This window comes from Balaenoptera acutorostrata, chromosome 2 (genome assembly GCF_949987535.1).
Source record: "Balaenoptera acutorostrata chromosome 2, mBalAcu1.1, whole genome shotgun sequence".
NCBI lineage: Eukaryota > Metazoa > Chordata > Mammalia > Artiodactyla > Balaenopteridae > Balaenoptera > Balaenoptera acutorostrata.
Window position 1 is genome coordinate 172,451,273 of NC_080065.1, and position 21,620 is coordinate 172,472,892.

At 48.4% G+C, this 21,620-nt stretch overlaps 1 protein-coding gene across 7 annotated transcripts in view; it reads right to left on the reverse strand.

The window, feature by feature from the left end:
* Nucleotides 1-21,620, reverse strand: part of GATAD2A (GATA zinc finger domain containing 2A) — a 102,473-nt gene that overhangs the window by 58,116 nt on the left and 22,737 nt on the right. For 6 of the 7 annotated variants that reach the window (XM_028162176.2, XM_057540235.1, XM_057540234.1 and 3 more), the window contains one exon: nt 4,788-4,876. In XM_028162176.2, the coding sequence (XP_028017977.1) occupies nt 4,788-4,802 (15 nt within the window). In that variant the 5' untranslated portion in view covers nt 4,803-4,876. Of the gene's footprint in view, nt 1-2,696; nt 2,811-4,787; nt 4,877-21,620 lie in introns of those variants that run through there. The other variant, XM_057540236.1, reaches the window with a different exon arrangement.

Consider the following 21,620-nt stretch of genomic DNA (forward strand, 5'->3'; position numbering starts at 1 on the left):
CCTTGGGGGCTGGAAGCCACTGAGGTCCACTGTCTAGACCCACCATTTCATCAGATGCCTGCAAATGTATGAATTTATAATTCCATCGTTTCATATTAATTAGCCAGAACGTTAATAGCTACACGGTCCATTAGCCACATGTGGCTATTTAAAAAGATTTAAATCAAATAAAATTAAAACTTGACTTCCTCAATCACGATATTCCAGGTACCACACTGGACAGTGCGAGTAGAGGATTCTGGAAAATTCTGGCAGCACTGATCTATCTTCGAAGGAAACCAGCTCTTACCTACTTTTTTGTTCCTTGCAAATACAGTCCATAGAGTAGAGGCAGGATAAATGCTTGCTCCTTTCCTTCTATCATCTACCAATTTTCAAAATGAGTTGATTCCCTGACACCTTCCGAAGGGCACCAGTGAGTTTCTTCCTTTCCTTTGAGCACCAATAGGAACCCTGGATTTTTTAATACATTTGATGCTCCAACTCAGGGACTAACTCTCATTCACATTTACCTGCCCCACCCTTGGTGGGGTGGAGGGGGGGGATTCCTTCTGACACAACCCTGGTACCATCTTATACAACTGGGACATTCCCAATGCAGATTTAGAATTAAAACATTTTCACTTAAGTATTTTGATCTTTTATTTGCATATGTCTTTCATCCTAAAAATTTTGGTTCTTTTTTTTTTTTTTTTTTGCGGGGGCAGGATGTGGGTCATAGTTCCCCAACCAAGGATCAAACCCAGGCCCCCAGCAGTGGAAGCATGGAGTCCTAACCACTGGACCACCAAGGAATTCCCAATTTTGGTTCTTAAAGACATCAATTACTTGTTTTCTCCTACAATATATAACAGTAAGACTATGGGCATTGTTGACCTGAAACCAAAAACATGATTCCTAAAAACAGTTAAAGATTTTTTTCTAATTTTTGCCTTTATGGCATATCTCGTATCTTACAATCAAACTACTATGATTTAGGGAATTCCCTGGTGGTCCAGTGGTTAGGACTCTGCAATCTCACTGCCGAGGGCCTGGGTTCGATCCCTGGTCAAGGAACTAAGATCCCGCGTGCCACATGGCATGGCCCAAAAAAAAAAAAGGAAAAATAAAAATAAAAAATAAAATATAGGGCTTCCCTGGTGGCGCAGTGCTTAAGAATCTGCCTGCCAATGCAGGGTACAAGGGTTCGAGGCCCTGATCCAGGAAGAACCCACATGCCACGGAGCAACTAAGCCCATGCTACTGAGCCTGTGCTCTAGAGCCCGCGTGCCACAACTACTGAGCCCGCATGCCACAACTACTGAAGCCTGTGTGCCTAGAGCCTGTGCTCCGCAAGAAGAGAAGCCACCGCAATGAGAAGCCCGCGCACCTCAACGAAGAGTAGCCCCCACTCGCCACAACTAGAGAAAGCCACAACTCGCCACAACTAGAGAAAGCCTGCGTGCAGCAACAAAGACCCAACACAGCCAAAAATAAATAAATTTTAAAAAAATAATAAAATAAAATATAAACAAACACACATGTCTATATCCCACCCCCACCGTTCCTTATGAGGGATAAAAGTGAGTGCAGTACATCTCTTTATCCTTCACCTTATAATTTTTTCTACTCATTTCACCCTAGAAATCCCATCACCATGACAAGAAGACACCCCTCCTTCCTCTGCTCAGGGGCTTGGCTCCACCCCACTGGCGATCCAGCCCCATCAGTCCCAGCCCCAAATGACAAACATCTAAGTTATTTCCAGTTTGCTACTTCAGAATGTTGTAATGAACAGTCTTGTCACAATCCTTATTTTTGACAGTCTATCTTTGGCATACATTTCTAGAAGTGGACTTGCTGGAGCAAAGGGTAAGCAAATCCCCCTCCGAGGAGTTGTGAACCTCCAAAAGCAACATATGGTGCTGCCTGATTCCCACCAAGAGAATGGTGTACACCTTTCAGGACAAAGGGTCAGAAATATCTTCGGGAAGCTCCAAAGAGCATTATTCTTAGTATCAGAAAAGACTGAGTATCTTTTATGCCTTGGTTAAGGGTCATCTGCATTTGCTTTTCCTGTTTGTTTTTCTGTAAGTCACACCCATTTTGATCCTTAACACCAAGCACAAGGCCAGTCTCTCAGCACGCGAGCAGTATGTGTAGCTGCTGAACGAACAGGACCCGACAAGCAAAATTCAAGGGTGGACACCAATTCCATTAGCCCAAGCAGGCAGCCTGACCCTCAGTATTCACACCGACAGCCACATACACTATGGGAGCATTGTGTGGGGGCTGTGTATGTGCCTCAAGACTCCCCAGGACCCAGCTCTCCTCCTGCCTTGCTCTTCCTCTGTGCCCGGAGTCCTGGGCAGCAGGAATGGGGAGGCCTCAGCTGACTTCAGGCCATGGTTCAACTGAAAGTGGAACAATCAATCAATCTGCTGAGCTGACTTACACCCACAACAAAAAGTACACAAGCTGACATATTTATACATCTCTTAAAAATAACTGCTCAGGGAATTTCCTGGTGGTCCAGGGGTTAGGACTCTGTGCTCTCACTGCCAAGAGCCCAGGTTCGACCCCTGGTCAGGGAACTGAGATCCCACACCACAGCCAAAAAAAAAATTGCTCAAGGGTGTTTTTGCCTGTTTGACATCGACCACCATCTGCCACAACCATTCACAGACCATCCTTTCCCGTCAAGCCCCTTCACTCACCGGGTACAGAGAGGCAGGGCCAGAGGGAACACCTGAGGGGGCTTCCAGAAATTCCCTCCGGAATCACCAAACTAACTGCTTTGTAATGCTCTGGCTGTGTCTTCCTTGTTGGCCCTGTGATAGGAAAGGAGCAATTTTCTTTCATTCATTTATTCACTCAGCAAGTACTTACTGCTCAGACTATGTACTTCCTAGTTAACAAAGGGCCCGGGAGAGGTGGGGTCACCCAGCTGAGGACTTCAGAGAACCCTAAGCCAGCCCACTGCCTTCAGACAATGCCCTGGGCTATAGGACAAGGGATGATCACTCACCCCTCTGGGCTGCAGGTAAGACCTTGTCGAAACGTAAAGTACCACGATTTTTCAACACTAATGTCCAAAGAGAGCCTGTTGACAACCAAGCACCAAACCCACTTTCTAGGTGGCTGGCTCACTGCATGCTGCCACGAGCACCAGGTAACGAGCACTGTCAACACCGATGATCCTCAACTACCCTAGGAAACCAGCACAGACTTTGAGTCATTTTTTGTCTCCAGAGAGCTCTGGGGGCCTGGGGCAGGGCTCGGGGGGATGTAAAATGGTGCAGCCACAATAACAACAGTCTGGCAGTTCCTCAGAATATTAAAGACTCATGACCCAACAATTCCACTCCTAGGTATATATCCAAAGGAAGTGAAAACAAGTCCACACAAATTTGTGTACATAAATGTTCACAGCACTATTCATAATTACCAAAAGGTGGGAATAGCCCAAATCTATCCCAGATGAATGGATAAACAAAATGTGGTCTATCCATTCGATGGAATATACTCAGCCACAAAAATGGATGAAGCACTGACTCATGCTACAGAGTGGATGAACCCTGAAAACTTGCTGAGTATGAGAAGTTAGACACACAAGGTCATAGATATTATGTGATTCCATTGATATGAAATGCCCAGAACAGGCAAATCCATAGAGATTGAAAGTAGATTAGTGGTTGCCAGGGGCTGAGGAAGGGAGATTGGAGAGGGACTGCTAATGGGTGTGGGGTTTCTTTTGAAGGTGATGAAAGTGTTCTGGAACTAGATAGACATGATATTTGTACAACTCCTGAATATACAAAAACATCACTGAACTGTATACTATAAATGGGTGAATTATATGGTATGCAAATTATCTCAATTAAAAAAAATTTTTTTTTAATACCAGTAAAGTTTGTTTTTGCTGGGTAAACATTCTGGAAATGTTTTCCTGACACCAGGACTACCTGACCATGCCCATACTATCATCTTGCTATATGCAGATAAGAGCTGAAACCTCACAAACCAACCCCCAACCCTTGTCACATACCTTGCTCAGCCCAGCAGCCAGTTCTTACCCTGTGCAGCTGTGACACTGTTTGAAGGGCATAAACCCCTTGGAAAGTCACCAGCCAGCTGGCCTATAAGAGGAAGCAGATAACCAACCCAAGAGGTCTCCAAGCTACCTCTGTGTTCTAAGATGTCTCTCAGTCCTACATTCTTCTCCAGGTAGGCAGCCCTGGCCCAAAACATCACTGGCCTGATAGTAACAGACAAAACCCCACCTGGGTTTTGGGCTCTGTCCTGCTGGGTCCCGAAAGCCCTGGACAGAGTCTCCACCTGAGAGCCCTAAGCAGTAGGGGATGGCTCAGTTTCCCCACAAGCACGGGGTGCAGTAAGGGCAAAGAGCTCCAAGCACTGGTGGTTAAGGATAAATTCTAACGGTTTCTGTCAGCATTGGGAAATCACAGGAATGGCCAGAGGGCAAAGGCCACTTGGCCAGGATTATCCTCTGCCCCTGATGCTCACAGAGGACAGTTCATCCTACTTGGGCCTGGCCTTTTCAAACGAGTGACCCCTGAGATGCAAGAGGAGAGCAAACGGCCATCCTGGAGGAGGCAGGGCCTGGGCAGCCCTGTGGAAATGGCCCAGTGTGCAATCCCAGAGGTACCTGTCTTCCTCCTTCTCCTCTAGGAGGTGGCCATCAGCTTCTAAAGCAGTGCTCTGTTTCAAATGTCCAAGGACCTTAATAAGGCCTATTGAGTAAGTCAGTGCCTCCGTTCCACAGATACTAGATACTACACACTCACCTGGCTTCTGGGCATGGGACGGTGGTCCTACCAGCCGGCCATGGTGGGAGCTATGTCAAAAGGCAACTTCCGTCAATGAGCTGGCCAACCTAAAGCAAAGAACAGAGGAAGAAACACTGAGTTTCCAAGGAAAATTTCTGGAACGCACAGACAGTTTTAAACATCTCCAATCCCGGGCTTCCCTGGTGGCACAGTGGTTGAGAATCCGCCTGCAAATGCAGGAGACATGGGTTCGAGCCCTGGTCCGGGAAGATCCCACATGCCGCGGAGCAACTAAGCCCGCACGCCACAACTACTGAAGCCCGTGTGCCTAGAGCCCATGCTCCACAACTACTGAGCCCACGTGCCACAACTACTGAAGCCCGCACACCTAGAGCCCCTGCCCCGCAACAAGAGAAGCCACCACAATGAGAAGCCCACGCACCGCAACGAAGAGTAGGCCCTGCTCACCACAACTAGAGAAAGCCTGCACGCAGCAATGAAGACCCAACACAGCCATAAATAAATAAATAAATAAATTTATTAAAAAAAAAAAAAAAGTCTCCAATCCCTGGAATTACATAGCGAAATTCTAGATTTCAACCAGAGCTCTGTGTCTGCTACCTTCCAAGGGAGGGCAAGCTGAGGAAATCAAATTCTATCAGTCTCTGATGTACGACCCAATAAGGTGCACTACCCAATAAATACTAACATCTCAGACACTACAGATCTCATCTTTAGCAATATGGATGGAGACAAGAGGTGGTACACAACCACAAGCCAACATACTGAACACACAGAAAACAGTTCAAGGTTTTGATGATAATGGTAATGACATTAACAGCAGAAATAGAAATACTAGCATTTAATAGATGTTTAGTAGTGAGTTCCAGGTACTATGCTAAAATTCAGTATCTCTTTGAATCCCCAGGACAATCTTAGGGATAAGTTACACAATCACCCTCATTTTACACATAAGGGATCTGACATGTCTGATATTCAGGAACTTGCCCAGGGCCACCCAGGTCTCCCTCTCCGGAGGTGACCTCTCCCCTCCCCAGTGCCCACTCCCCAACACAGACCCCAAGGAAACCACCCACCATTACAGGCAGTGCAGAGTTTGCCCTCAAGAAGCTGAGGGCATGAGGCGCCCAGGGACGGACAAACTTCATCTTCCACATGGAGGCGGCTTCACCGCCATAGGGCAACTAGAAGTTTCACCCAGGGATCAACTCCAAAGGTCTTACACTGCCCAGGGAGAAAGAGGCTGCCTGTTTAAAGATAGGAAAACTAAGGCTCAAGAATGTTTAGGAGCTCTCCCAAGGTCCCAGAGACAGCATGGCCCCAGAACTTCCCCTCCTTTGTGACATCAGATGTCCAGGGCTCTGGGCACAGAGATTGAACCCAGTGAATCAGCCAAATCTCAGACTCCCAGGCAGCTGTCAGTTGTAGCTTGCCAAATATTGTCAATATCACCTCTGTTGTCATTCTTTGCACCCACATGACTACCAGGAGCTTGCTCTGATATGAAAACTTTATTTTTAAGCTGGGTTCACAGCAATTCACAGCTCACGGATGGCGAGAAACACTCCCACAGGAGAACTTGCAAAATAAGCAAGTATCAGTGAACTCTATGGAAAGACCTTTGGGAACCAAGGAGCACACAGCATTCTCCTCAGTGAGGGCCAGGGCTGCTACAGCCACCACCAGGGCTAGCTCCTAGGGAGAGGGGCCCTTTCTGCCACTCTTTTTGGCCCCATTCAGGCTGGGAAATGCAGTAGATGCCATGAATCTTAGTTCTCTCTCTCTCTCTCTTTTTTTTTATTTTTAAATATTTACTTAGTCAGTTAGGCTGCGCTGGGTCTCAGTTGCAGCATGTGGGATCTTCGTTGCAGCATGTTTAGCTGCGGCATGCGGGCTCTTAGTTGCAGCATGCATGTGGGATCTAATTCCCCGACCAGGGATCGAACCCAGGCCCCCTGCATTGGGAGCGCGGAGTCTTACCTACTGGACCACCAGGGAAGTTGCAATCCGAGTTCTTTTACCTCCCAAGCCAAGGCCTCTCTCTGCCATGGAGGGGGAAGCCTCAGAAAGTAGGGGTCCTGGGCTTTTCCAAGCACCTACTCTCTTCAGGATTAAGGTCAATATACAAAAGTCAGTGGTATTTCCACACAATGGCAACAAACAACCAAAACTCAAAGCTCTTTAAAAAAAATCAGTTAATACTACCATAAACGTGAAATACTTAAGGATAAATCTGATTTTTTTTAAAAATGTGCCAGACCTATAAGCTGAAACTACAATAAGACGTTGCTAAGAGAAATGAAAGAAAACCTAAATAAACAGAGAGATATGACTTTTCCATGGGTCAGAAGTTGCCAATTCTCCCCTAAATTGATTCATAGATTCAAAGCCAATCAAAATCAATTCAATCAATTCAATCAAAAATTGCCAGCATGGGACTTCCCTGGTGGCGCAGTGGTTAAGACTCTGCCTGCCAATGCAGGGGACACGGGTTCGAGCCCTGGTCCGGGAAGATCCACATGCCGCGGAGCAACTAAGCCCGTGTGCCACAACCACTGAGCCTGCGCTCTAGAGCCGCAAGCCACAAGTGCTGAGCCCACGTGCCACAAATACTGAAGCCCGCGGGCCTAGAGCCCATGCTCCACAACAAGAGAAGCCACCGCAATGAGAAGCCCGTGCACCACAACAAAGAGTAGCCCCTGTGCGCCGCAACTAGAGAAAGCCCGTGTGAAGCAACGATGACCCAACGCAGCCAAAAATTAAATAAATAAATAAATTTATTAATTAAGAAAAAAACTGCCAGGATGTTTTGCAGAAAAAAACAGGCTGATTCCAAAATTTATATGGAAATGCAAAGGACCTAGACTAGTGAAACACTGAAAAAGAGAAACAAATTTGGAAGACTTACCTAACCTGATTTCAAGACATACTGTATGTAAAGTTACAGTAGCCAAGAGAGTATGATATGAACGTAAATACAGACAAGTAGAAAGATGAACAGAATACACCCATGCACATGTGGACAAATGATTTTCAACAAAGATCCAAGTACCCTAACTCCGTTGAGACCACAAGACACACTGGATATTTTCCTGAAGGGTTAACCTGCGAGGAAGGTGACCTCAATCTGTTATCATAATGCATACAGTGCATCATGGGGCAGTATGCAACATACAAGAAGTTTTAAGGTCACTTCAGACTTTCACCCTCCACCACAGCTCATGGTAAATTCAGTCTTTAAAGATGCTCAGATTAAAATCTGGAGTTGCCTTTTTTTTTTTTTTAATTTTATTTATTTATTTATTTATAGCTGTGGTGGGTCTTCGTTTCTGTGCGAGGGCTTTCTCCAGTTGCGGCAAGTGGGGGCCACTCTTCATCGCCGTGCACGGGGCTCTCACCATCGCGGCCTCTCTTGTTGCGAAGCACAGGCTCCAGACGCGCAGGCTCAGCAATTGTGGCTCACGGGCCCAGTCGCTCCGCGGCATGTGGGATCTTCCCAGACCAGGGCTCGAACCCGCGTCCCCTGCATTGGCAGGCAGATTCTCAACCACTGCGCCACCAGGGAAGCCCTTTTTTTTCTTTTTTGTGTGCACCATGAGGCATGCGGGATCTTAGTTCCCCGATCAGGGATCAAACCTGTGCCCCCTGCATTGGGAGCCAGAAGTCTTAACCACTGGACCACCGGAAAGTCCCCTTTTTTTGGCTGCAGTTGCCTTCTTGATAGGACTACCCATCATCCAGTCTGCCAGGAAATCCTATTGATTTTGCCGTCAAACACATCTGGGGTCCCACCACTTCTCACACCTCCACTTGCCACACTATCCTCCCTTAATACGACGGAGGTCTGCAAACTGGACCCCGTGCTTTCACTCCTCAGCTCGAAACCTTCCAAAGGCCCTGCAATCACTCAGAGTGAAGCCCCATCCTCTCTTGACCCCAGAGACATGTCCACCCTCCCTCCAGCCATGCTGGCCTCCAACACACCAGGCACCCTCCCACCCTGGGGTCCTTTAAGGTTTTCAACAAAATCCCCGATACTTTATAATTTTAACAATCGATTCTTCAATTTGCATCCCAAGTTGAAAATGACCTTTGAAAACATAACTACCATACAATAATCTCTAAATGTCAACAAATGCCCAGTCCATATTCAGCTTCACACAATTTCCCAAAAACGTCTGTACACAGCCTGTTCTAACAGTAGTTGCTAGCTTTTGTGCTAGCATTTGTGCTAGCTGCTCTCTGCCTCCATCACTCTCCCCCACCATGGCTGTCTCCTCCGTGTACCCCCAAATCACTGCTCAAATGTCTCTCTCAAAGCGGCCCACCCTGCTCACCCTGCCCTTTCTCTCCCACAGCCCTGGCCTCTCCTCAAATTCCACACAACACAGCTACCGTATCTATGGACTTTCTCACCCGGCAAGAACATAAATGCCACAAGGAAAGGGGTGTCTGCCTGGTGCCTGATGTCATTTCAAGCACCTCCAACAGTGTCCGGTGCTCAATAAATATTTATAGAATGAATGAGCAGAGATGGTTTAACATTGAGGGAGAAAGAACCAATCTGAGGAGTTCACACACCAACAACCCCTTGATACAATTAGAGCAAAATTCACGAAGGAGCAGAAACCAAGCAGAGACCACTTAGCACCATCAGGATTGGGAGCATTTCTCTAAAATAAACTGTAATCGCTTTTCACTGGTATATCATTTGGGCTGCTGTGCCATCTACCCCACACCGGCTGGGTTTAGAGAGCTTTTACTGTTTTTATTTCCAACCCATATATTTAAAACAGTATCAATAACCCTTAAGTACACAATTACCAACTCATCAGAGACTCTTCCACTCCCTTGATAAATCATTATGGTTTGGCTTTGACCCTGCACCTGGGTACTCCACTTACATGCATACACACACAACACCCCGAATCTTCAACCTACCCAAACAACAATTTCCCAATCTGAGGGAGATCACACTTGGTAAGGAGGCAGAGATTGGTGATTTACACGAAATCAAGTCACTGCACTTTGGGCAACAAAAGTCCACTGTTGCCAATTCATCCTCTCCAGCTCAGGTAAGAGAGGTCCGCTCCATTTTAACCTGAAGGGAGGAGCCCCCGGCCAGACACTGGCTGCTGTCTAGGGAGCTCCAGTTCCTTAGAGACGCTCCAGCTGCAATGCCCATGGCCAGCCCAGGGACAGCTCTCAGAGGCCATGGGCACCTGATGGGGAAGCCTGGGCTCTCCAAGGTGCCCCCCAGAGGGCCCCATCATCCCTTCCGAGGCCTGGCCCTATGGAAGCTGCACACCTCTGATCTCCTCCTACCACCGTCTGCACTCACCAAACACTTGTGCAGTCTCTAAAATTCTTCAATTGTATCTGCACCCAAATATTTACCACTCTGGCTCTAATCCAAGCCCGGGAACATGATATTAAGCCAAAAAACCTCCAAGATGAAACCCAGCAATAATACTATTCACCTTCTCCCACCCCTAGGTCCACAAAGTCCACTTGTTCCACACAAAATGAGCACCCCACCCAGACCCTCTGTGCCAACAGTCTTAGCGACTGTACTGCTAACTGCCAAGGAGAGGAAGTCCCCAGCTAGCTCTATGAGAAAGGGAGAAACTGAGGCAGGGCAATAGTGGATTATCTCAAGGAAGCCCAGAGGTCACACTGCTCCAACATGCACTGGCTGGTTAGGGAAAGATTAACTTGGGTCAGAGTCAATTCCCTAATCCAGGGGTCGGCAAACTACTGCCTGGGCCTGTTCTGGCGAATGGTTTTCCTGGGACACAGCCACGCCCACTCAAGTTTGCACTGTCTCCAGCTGCTTTCATCTACAGGGCAGAGCTGAGTAGTAATGACAAAGACAGTAACGGCCAAAAATACTGACTACCTGATCCTTGAAAGCAGGAGGGAACCATGGCCCTAACAGGCTCTGCTGAGCATTAAAGGGACAGAGATGACTCAGGCAGAGCAGCATGCCTGAGACAAGAAGTCAAGGCAGAGGCACAGCAAGGGGGTGCTTCAGCTCCACGTCAGCCCCAGGGGACCAAGCAGTACCTGCTCTCCCCAAGGCAAAGAGCCTCATTAACCCTATATCCCCACAGAGTGAGGGAGAGCATGACTTGGCAGACTAGAGAGGCAAAGAACCAACCCCCATGAGGGCCAAGGAGTCGACAGTGAGGCCAGCTGCACAAGCCTATCCTTGGCAACCAGAGCTGGCCGGTCTCCACTGTCAAGCCAAAGCATCCACCAGGGTAACAACCAGTATGTGCCCTCCAGACCCCTGGTCTGCCCCTGCCTCTCCTCCCTCAGCCACAGTAACCACGGCCTCACCAAGAGACAGACTGTCCACTCCCCACACTATGCCAATGCAGCTGTTCCTAAAGCTCCTTAAAACCCCCCAACACCTCACCACAGCCTTTAAGGCCCTGACTGTTTAGGTGCAGGTGACCCTATGAAGTCATCTGGTACGCACATAGTATGTGTACACACACCACGCTCCTGGCTCCAACCACACAGGCCTTGTTTCGATTCATCTTACCCACCATATCTGCCTTCCTCCACGACTGGGCCTTTGAACGTGCTGTTCTCACTGCCAGGAAAGTCCTTCCTTTCCCCCACTCACCTTTCAGACTCAAAACATGTGTTACTCAGGCACCCTCTCCCCCCTTCCATCCCCGAGGACTACAGCCCCATCATGTGGTACGGCTGATCTTGACATCTGACATCAAGCATCCCACTAGGTTCTCTCCCCCAAACGCTCTACACTCCACAAGAGAAAGGGCTCTTGCTCATCTCCTCATCCAAGGCCCAAGGAGGCATGGAGAAGAAATGACAAAATGGCATCCTCTGTGAGTTATAAATACTCAACCACTATGTTTTCACCACCAACTTCATGCAAAAACATAACAATATAAATATAACATCAGGAAGAAACAATATGGAGATAGGCAAGGCCACAGCGTCGCCACAGTCCCTGCGGAGCCCAGAGCTTCCTGGGGTGGCAAGGAGCTCTCCCCAACTCCCTCACATGGCTGTTTGGAGAAAGGCGCCTGGAGATTCCCATAGGCCTCAATGGCCTTGTGTCTGGAAGGGCTTCCCCTATCACCAAGAAGAAGTGTGACCTACCCCAGCACCCATTCACCCACACCCTGCACTCCCCTCCCCCTTTCTATTGCCAAGATTCCATATCCCTCCCTAAAAAACCCATCGACAATCCTTCCAAAAGAAGTCCCTGCCCTCTCGAAAACTTGACTCCAGCACGACCCTCCTTTCTTCTAAGCTTCCCTCCCTTTCACACTACCAGACCATCCTGATGATAATGAACAGAATCCTACTGATGAATCACACAGCCAGCTGCTCAGCCACAACCCTCCTGACAATTAAACAGTCCGTCCAGCCTGGGGCCAAATCCAACTGTGCCCCTGGGAGCCCACCTAGCCCCTTAGGACTCAAGACCATCCTGAGGACCAAGTGGCAGGCCCTGGCTCCAGGCAGGCTCTCAAAGAGAAGCAACTAGTTCTTACTTCGACTACTATGATTAATGTTGTTCCTCAAAATATTTTGACTCCTTATAACAAGGTTCCTTTCAGTGTTTCCACCCTCGCTCCCTAGCAGCTGCCCAGGCAGTCCACTCGGCAGTTCAACACTTCAGATAAACCCCCATACTTAAAATGCCCAGGGATCAGGAACTTCTCTGGTGGTCCAGGGTTAAGAATCCGCCTTCCAATGCAGGGAACGCGGGTTCGACCCCTGGTCAGGGAACTAAGATCCCACAGGCCACAGGGCAACTAAGCCCGCACGCCACAACTACTGAGCTCACGTGCCTCAACAACAGAGCCAGTGTGCCTCAAACTATAGAGCCAACGCATTCTGGAGCCAGCACACAACAACTAAAGAAAAGAAAACCTGCATGCCACCACTAGAGAGAAGCACGCGTGCCGCAACGAAAGATCCTGCATGCCTCATCAAAGATCCTGCATGCCTCATCAAAGATCCCGCGTGCCGCAACTGACCCGACACAGCCAAAAATAATAATAAAAAATAAATAAAACAAAATAAATGAATAAAATAAAAAATAAAATAAAATTTTAAAAAGCCCAGGGATCAAATGTCCACATCTAGACAAGTCTGAGACTTTGGTTAAGTGTCTGAAATGTCTAGCATTAGGGCATTACGATATTAAAGGATACCTTGAAGAAAGCGTCACAAGAACAAAAGAGGAAATAACTTTTGTGTTAGTAACGAGAATCTACGAACTAGAGTCTCCCCTTCTGTGCATACACACCAATATGTGCCATACTAAGGGAATTCTCTAACAAAGAGCCACAGAAAACCAAGAAACACCTTCAATCTCTGTGCTGAGCACTGGAGGAGAGAAGACCTCAAATGTTCCTGGACTGTCCCCCTAAATTCCTGCAGACTCCAGTTCTGTGTGACTCTACTGGGGAGGAAGTGCATCCAGGCCCCATGGCTCTAAGGACCAAAGAACACCCACGGAATCACGCTCCCAAGACGATGTTACAATGAGCCTTCTAGAACCACGTATATCTTTTTTTTTTTTTTTTAAAGCCCCTAGTATCTGGCATAAGGTAGACCATCAAAATGTGAGTGCCTCTGTTCATTTCTCCCTAAGCTAACTCTTGGAGGATAAAAATGCATGCTCTGGGCTTCCCTGGTGGTGCAGTGGTTAAGAATCCGCCTGCCGGGCTTCCCTGGTGGCGCAGTGCTTGGGAGTCCACCTGCCAATGCAGGGGACATGGGTTCGATCCCTGGTCCGGGAGGAACCCACATGCCGCGGAGCAACTAAGCCCGTGCACCACAGCCACTGAGCCTGAGCTCTAGAGCCCGCGAGCCACAACTGCTGAGCCTGTGCGCCACAACTAGTGCAGCCCACGTGCCTAGAGCCCATGCTCCACAACAAGAGAAGCCACTGCAATGAGAAGCCCGCATGCAGCAACGAAGACCCAATGCAGCCAAAAATAAATAAATAAATTTATTTATTTATTTTTAAAAATGCATGCATGCTCTCATAAGGATGCAGGATATTTCTGAATTCAGAAAGGCTCTGGGGTTTTTTCTTTTTTTTACTGTGCTAAAATATACATAACATAAAATTTACTGTCTTAAATCATTTTTTTGGTCTTAGTCATTTTTAAGTGTACAGTTCAGTGGCATTAAGTACATTCACACTGTTGTACAGCCATCACCATCACCCATCTCCAGAACTTTTTCACCTTGCAAAATGGAAACTCTGTCCCCATTAAACACTAACTACCCATTTTTCCCTCCCTCCCATGCCCATCCATGCAACCACCATCCTACTTTCTGTCTCTACGAATTTGACTACTCTAGGCGCCTCATATAAATAGAATCATGCAGTATTTGTCCTTTTCTGTCTGGCGTATCTCACTCAGCACAATGTCTCTTTGAGGTAGAACAACAAATCATTTTAACCTTTCGAGGCCTTAGTGTGTACAGAAAAAGGCCCATGGGCCTCGTACACCCACAGCCAAAAAGCATGGCTCTAGAACCCTGTTTCCCAGATCTCCCATGTCCCTGACATGTTCTACTATCAACCAGTCCTTCCCTCCACTCCCCAAATAAATTGCACAAAAAGATACTGGAAAGACTTAGAATAGTGAGATGAAAGCAGCATCTAATGTTATACCTCAGATGGACTTCAAGAATGCCAAGTCTCATCACCCCAGTTCTTGCCTCCCAGAGCACTCTGTCTCCCCAGGATACACCTATTCCAGCCCCATCTCACAGCCATGAACCAAGGGAGTCAAGAAATCCCTGTCAGATGAATGATAAAGATAACTAACTCGTCTTGGGCACAATCTTTTCCTATACGTGGAAGCCAGAGATATCACAGCACAACCCAAACCTATTCCTTGGAGCACCTGAGCCAGACTCAGAAACCCTTACGCAGGCCCACTGGTGGTGTGAGCCCTGAGGTCCAGACACGTCAAACTCAAGACAACAGAGACACAGACAACTAGCCCCAACAGTGCACTCAGCAATCAACGTCACTGAAGAGGAAAACACTGCATCCCCTCTTCAAGGTACCAAACCCACTTATCTTGTGAGGCTGACACAAAGCCAGGCCCAGGGGAGTCAGTCACCACACTGGCCAAGTCCATGGATGCTATGTGGGAAAACAGTGACACCAAATGACCCCACATGAGGTACCCAACTCCAACAGGAGGAGGACACTTCGTTCATTACCAATAATTTCAGATAGAAACGCCCATAGCACCTCAATTATCACTTTGGTTACCTGCTCCAGAATAAGGAGAAGGGCAAAAATGATTTTCTGGGGTTCCCCACCTAGTTTGGCTTGGGCAAGCAGGCAGTCTCCTTTCCAAACAGACATGTCCCTGTGTGACCTGTGACTGCAAAATATATATAGTGTCCTCCTGGGACGACTAACAAGGGGGAGGCTGAGGAGGTAAACTGAGTCTCCAGGACCACTCGGAACAGAAAAATTTGAGAATGAGGATCACAAAAAGCCCCAACCGCAGAAGATCTCCATCATAGCAGGCGGCCTGAACAGGAGGTTCCCAAAGCAGTGGGCCTCATTGCCAAGAAGGCACCATCCAGGTGGCCTCCACGTCACACAGCATGTCAACCAGCTGTATCAGTATTTATTTTCATGTCAAGAAATAAAACCTCCAGCCATTCCATTCTTGTGGCAAGTTTTCTTGAGTTTGTTTTTAAAGAAGCAACACCTTATTTATCACACAATCTCCTGGAAAAGCAAGAATCCTTCTTTCACCAAGTGGAGGACTAGATGTCCTCCACTGCCTCTGAGGGGTCCCGGGCCCTGGCCACAGGCACCATGTGCTGCCTCAACCCAGGTCCTGTGGCCGTGGGCCTGTGTGTGCTGAGAAAGCAGAAGCAAAGCCACCAGCTGAGCACCTTCTCCATGCCATAAAGACAGCCCCCAACTCTGTGATGACACGGGCACCAACCTTGACCTGCATATTCATGGACAGGGCAAAGACCAGCACATCACCCCAAGTCTCTCTGAGGAGCAACATGAAGGCCATAAGCTGAGCCCAGAGTTTATACTTCCTCACCGACCATCTTCAAACAGGCGGTCTTGGTGAACAAGCAGCAATCTGGCGCAATCTGGTAACTAGGGCAGGTGCTCCCCACAAGTTTAAGAACCGGTATCTCACTTTCCAGAACTGGAATAGAGAAGGGAAAGCCTGTTCAAGAGCACCGAAGGAGCAGTGTTCTGTGCTGGCCCCATTGTATATAAATGAAGACCTACCTGGGCCTAAAGGAAAAAACTTCATGGTCTTGAAATCCAAACAAAATCTAAAAGTAGTTCACAAAGCTTATCCCTGTAAGGTCCAAGATAAGACTATTTTCGTCAGGAAACAGCAGGTAGGATGGCAGAAATATCACCAAAGAAATGTAAACCAGGGGGACTTCTCTGGTGGCGCAGTGGTTAAGAATCTGCCTGCCAACGCAGGGGACATGGGTTCGAGCCCTGGTCCGGGAAGATTCCACATGCCGAGGAGCAACTAAGTCCGTGTGCCACAACTACTGAGCCTGCGCCCTAGAGCCTGCGAGCCACAACTACTGAGCCTGAGTGCCACAACTACTGAAACCCGCGTGCCTAGAGCCCATGCTCCACAACAAGAGAAACCACTGCAATGAGAATCCCACACAACACAACCAAGAGTAGCCCTCGCTCGCCACAACTAGAGAAAGCCCGTGAGCAGCAACAAAGACCCAACGCAGCCAAAATTAAAATAAATTTATTTTTTTAAAAAAGAAATGTAAACTGGGCAGACCACACAGTCCAGGAGAGGACCTCCAGTTTTCACCTCTAAAACGCACTCCCCTACTCCCCCACCCCCTCACCCCTGCCCAGAAGGGCCCCTGTGGCACTTGGGCACTTCCTGGGAGGCAGGGCTACTGTCTGCTCACTACCAAGGAAAGCACCCACCAGCTGTCCCACTACTGCTGGACGGACCTGGAGCCTCAGCTGGCCTCTGCCACCTTGATCCTCATGAAGGGTCCCATCCTCCAGGCAGGCAACAGGAGACTGAGAACAAGTGACTGAGGTCTATGTAAGGTGGTACTTTCCAGAACACCAAAGGGTCTGTCTAGAACCAAGTCCAGAGCAGCTAGTGAGTACCCAGGCAGGCGGCAAGGTCAGCATTGTCCACACACAAACCTCCAGATGCCCCCTAGCTGAGTTTTGGACAGAAGGGTGGCCTTGGTAGAATTCTGGAAATCCAGTCTGATGCTGGGTCTTCAAATACAAAACAAGCTACAACCATCTGAGCAACCAAGCTTTCCTAAGAGGCAGAATTCAGTTTCTCTATCTGTCAGGAACCAGGTCAAACAGTCAAAACCATCTAGTAACTTCTGACACGTGGCTGGAGCCATCCAACAACCACATCACAGCACTGATGGCCGTGACTGAGGCCACGTGTTCAGCCCAGGAGTCCCGAGGCCTCATGGCAAGGTCCAGGCCAACAAGCCAGTTCCCAGCCCCAGACACTTCATCATTGCCACAAACTCTGATGATGTATCACAACGATCACAAAAATTGCATGAATGATTAAAATGTTGCAAAGTTCCAAGGAAGAAACTACAACGATGGCAACATTTATCAGTAAATTGTGGCTTACACTACATAAGCCAATTAAGAACATATTAAGAGGGACTTCCCTGGTGATTCAGTGGCTAAGACTCCATGCTCCCAATGCAGGGGGCCCAGGTTCGATCCCTGGTCAGGGAACTAGATACCACATGCCGCAACTAAGAGTTCGCATGCCCCAACTAAAAAAAGATCCTGCATGCCACGACGAAGATCCCACGTGCCTCAACTAAGACCCGGCGCAGCCAAATAAATAAATAAATATTAAAAATTAAAAAAAAAAAAGAACAAATTGAGAAATGACATGAACAGACACCACATCTTCCTGACAATGTACCCAACAATAAAAGTATGATCAGAGGAGGTCAGGAACATAGGGGGCTCCTCAGGGAGGGTGTTTCAGAGAACCGTCAAACTGTCCTCACTGCCCCCAGCCCTTATAAGGTAAAATGAGCCCAAGATGGAAGAAGCAGAGCCTTCCCAAGGTCTCAGAGGAGGTAGGGAAGAGGGGAGGGTGGGCTACACCAGGCTCCTCTAGGCCATCAGAGCTTCCCAGCACCTTGCATGGACACTTCCCATCACTTTATCCTCACAGAAGGGCCACTGGGGAGAAGAGGTGCTGGGCAGACACAGGGCCTTGCTGGCTGGGAAGAGTTCTGCTTGACTCAGCCAAAGAGCCAGCATCTAGGGAGCAAGCAAGAAGGAAACCGTGCTAGAGAGTCAGACACATAGAGAAGCCTGCTCCTGGAAGAGAGAGGCAGCAAAGACCAAATCCCTGGCCTCTACCAAAGCTTTAGAAGAGTGAAAGGCCTGCTTCCTGGGGTGCAATGGCGAGGACACCAGAATTTTGAAATACGCTTTGTTTTGGCTTCCGCTGCGAGTTGGAGATTTCCTTGCTGGTAGAAGATTTTAGTACTAAACCTGATGTGCTATGAGGTACAATGCAAATGTCATGTGACTTAAATAAGACTTAAAATAAGAAGCCCAAAGAAACCTGTGGGCTGTGCCCTCAGTGGGACTTTGTCTGTACCTGAGACTCACCCCAGAGTGGGCCAGGGACCCCACAAAAGGCAGGACTCTGCCACATGAAGCCCATGACCAACACGGACTGAAATGTCTTTCCTCCATTTGTACACATACACACACGCACAAGCACATATAGAGCCATCACACACGTGCATAAGCACATATGCACATGCACACACAAGGGTGCACACAAAACCAATATATATAGGACACCACATGGGCACACACGAGGCCAGCACACACTTTTATCTTCCAGGCAAAGGTGTACTTCTAAGCTGTCAGTTGTTGAGAACGTAGACCACACATTCCAGAGAAACACTGTCCTAAGTAGGGTCAGGTTCCCAAGTAGCCCACAAAGTCCACCTCATTCCAATGTTCTCAAAGCACCGTCCTGCCAATACAACCCAACCCAAAGCAAGAAATCCCCTGGGAAGTCGCCTCGAGTCCCAGACCACCAGCCCTCCCAGACCAAAAGGGGCGAGGAGGAGAGAGGAGGAGTAGTGCCACGGGGGCAAGGGTAGGGGTGTTCACTCACCTCACCTTTACTGGGCCAGCCTTGCAGGGACCCTCTGGCCTCCTCCAAGGCCTACCCCACTGCCATGCTCTGTCACCAGCCACCTCACACAGACCTAGGTCCTACCTAACCATCCAGCACCAAGATCCAGCCTGAGCCCCAGGCACTGCAGGTCTGTCCCCAAGACCCCAGTCACACTACTGCTAGAGTGGGGGCTCCACTGTCCCCCATGGTCCAGGACTCATCAGTGTTCATCGGACTTTGGTGGCACAGAAAGGGGAGGGCCTGACTCTCCATTGAGAAAGCTACCACTGGGCACACAGATTCAAACTGCTACAGAAAAAAAAAGCTCACTGCTGACAAGGCAGGAACATCCAAAAAATCACCTTTAACACGTTGACAAGAGATTTTGTTACTAAAGGAGGAAAAGAAAAGTGCAACAATGGATAACGATTATTAAATTCTTTATGTGGTGCCAGGCGTGGTGCCAGTACTTTACATACCTGATTTTCATTTAATCCTCATAACCACAGAATGAGGTATACCAACACTAACCACACTTCACATTGGGAGACTGTCACTGTCACCCACACTTCACACGGGGGACTGCCACTGATGCCCACACTTGACAAGTGAAAAAAACAGAGGCTAAGATAAGTCAAGGTGATTGGCCAGGGTCACAGGATTAAGAAGTTAAATGGGGATCCAGATGCAGGTCAGCCATCTCCCAGACCCAGGCTCAAATCTGAACCACCACACCTTCGAGGGCAGTCAGACTCTTAAGGCCATCCTAAGGCTGGATCCTTCCCAAGGCTACGGAAAAACTTCCTAAAGCAAAGATTAGCACACCCTCGATTCACTCTTACAACAGCACACTAACTTAACCCTTTACTGAATTGCTAGAAACCTCCTGGAGGAATGAGCCTTGTTGTGCAAACCCTCATTCCATGGACCATACAGCAAATTCAATAACTCGTGTGCATCTTCACCTTCTGCGAAAGGCACTAAAACCCTCAGAGGTTGACGAAGCACATATTTCTGAGCCCCTACCTGCCAGGGTACATACAAGCCAAGGGAAGGGGCTTAAAGGACTTGATCAACACTACCAGGGACTTCCCTGGTAGTCCAGTGGTTAAGACTCTGCACTTCCACTGTCGGGGGGACGGGTTTGATGCTGGTTGGAAATGAAGATCCCTCATGCCGCGGGGCGCAGCAAAAAATTAAGGGAAAAAAAACCCACTGCCAGCCTAGGTCATAAACTAGGACCTTTTCATCTTCTTTTCCATTGTGTGAGATGTACACACAAGACAACCACTCTTAGCACTCCACAGAGCGGACCAGGGGTCCTTGGCAAGGAACAGATGTGTAGAATTATCTTTTTTCCTTCCATCAGAACAGCACAGCACTCACGCATGAGGTAGGGAACAGAGCAGACACAGACCAGTGGGAAGGAGACAGGTCCTCTGGCCACAGACACAGCAAGGAGAGTGCGAGGACAGCAAAAGACACATGGCCCAAGGGACATGGAGCTGGGGGACGGCCCAGGCCCTGTGGGAGCGCTTCCTAAGGTGGGTGGTGGCCAGGGCATGTGCTGGTCCTCCCAGCTCTGCATATGAGGCACCAGGCTGCTGCCCTCATCCAACTCACCTGATTCCTCACTCCCACCCATGACCTCAAAATCAGGACCCTGATGGTGTCTTGGTCATCATCAAGCAGATGTCACTCTCAGACCCAAGTCATTTTTTTTCCAAGTGCCAGGTCCCCAAGGCCCCTTTCCTTCCTGTGTCCACAACCCCTCTCCCTACTCTCAAAACCAGTATTATCATTGGGTAAGACACCCACCTGTCTTCTCCCCTGAACGCTGCAAGAAGAGTCAGGATTTGGAAACATTTGAGCAATGCATGAAACAGGGAAACATTCTCAAACTAGGAAGCAGCAGCTGTTGGAAAAATTCATGTGGATGTTTCAGAGAAGTGTCTTAATCGCTCTAGGTCTGTTTGGAAAAGTGTCCAAAACCTCAAGCTAGAAAATTCTCAGAATCTAGAAAATGCTGATTACCGGGACTTCCCTGGTGGTCCAGTGGTTGACTTCGCCTTCCAATGCAGGGGGTGTGGGTTCGATCCCCGGTCGGAGCTAAGATCCCACGTGCCTCAAGGCCAAAAAACCAAAACATGAAACAGAAGCAATATTGTAACAGATCCAATACAGACTTTAAAAATGGTCCACATCGGGCTTCCCTGGTGGCGCAGTGGTTAAGAATCTGCCTGCCAATGCAGGGAACACGGGTTCGAGCCCTGGTCCGGGAAGATCCCACATGCCACGGAGCAACTAAGCCTGTGCGCTGCAACTACTGAGCCTGCGTGCCTAGAGCCCGTGCTCCGCAAGAGAAGCCACTGCAATGAGAAGCCCGCGCACCGCAACGAAGAGTAGCCCCCACTCACTGCAACTAGAGAAAGCCCACGCGGAGCAACGAAGACCCAACGCAGCCAAAAATAAATAAATAAAATAAATTTATTAAAAAAAAAAAAATGGTCCACATCAAAAAAAAAAAGAAAATGCTGATTACCAACCAGCTACTGGGGCACAGGAATCACATCGAGCCTCTTCCTGGTCCCTCTAATTGCTACAAAGCTCTTTTTCAGGCTAAGTTAAGGGC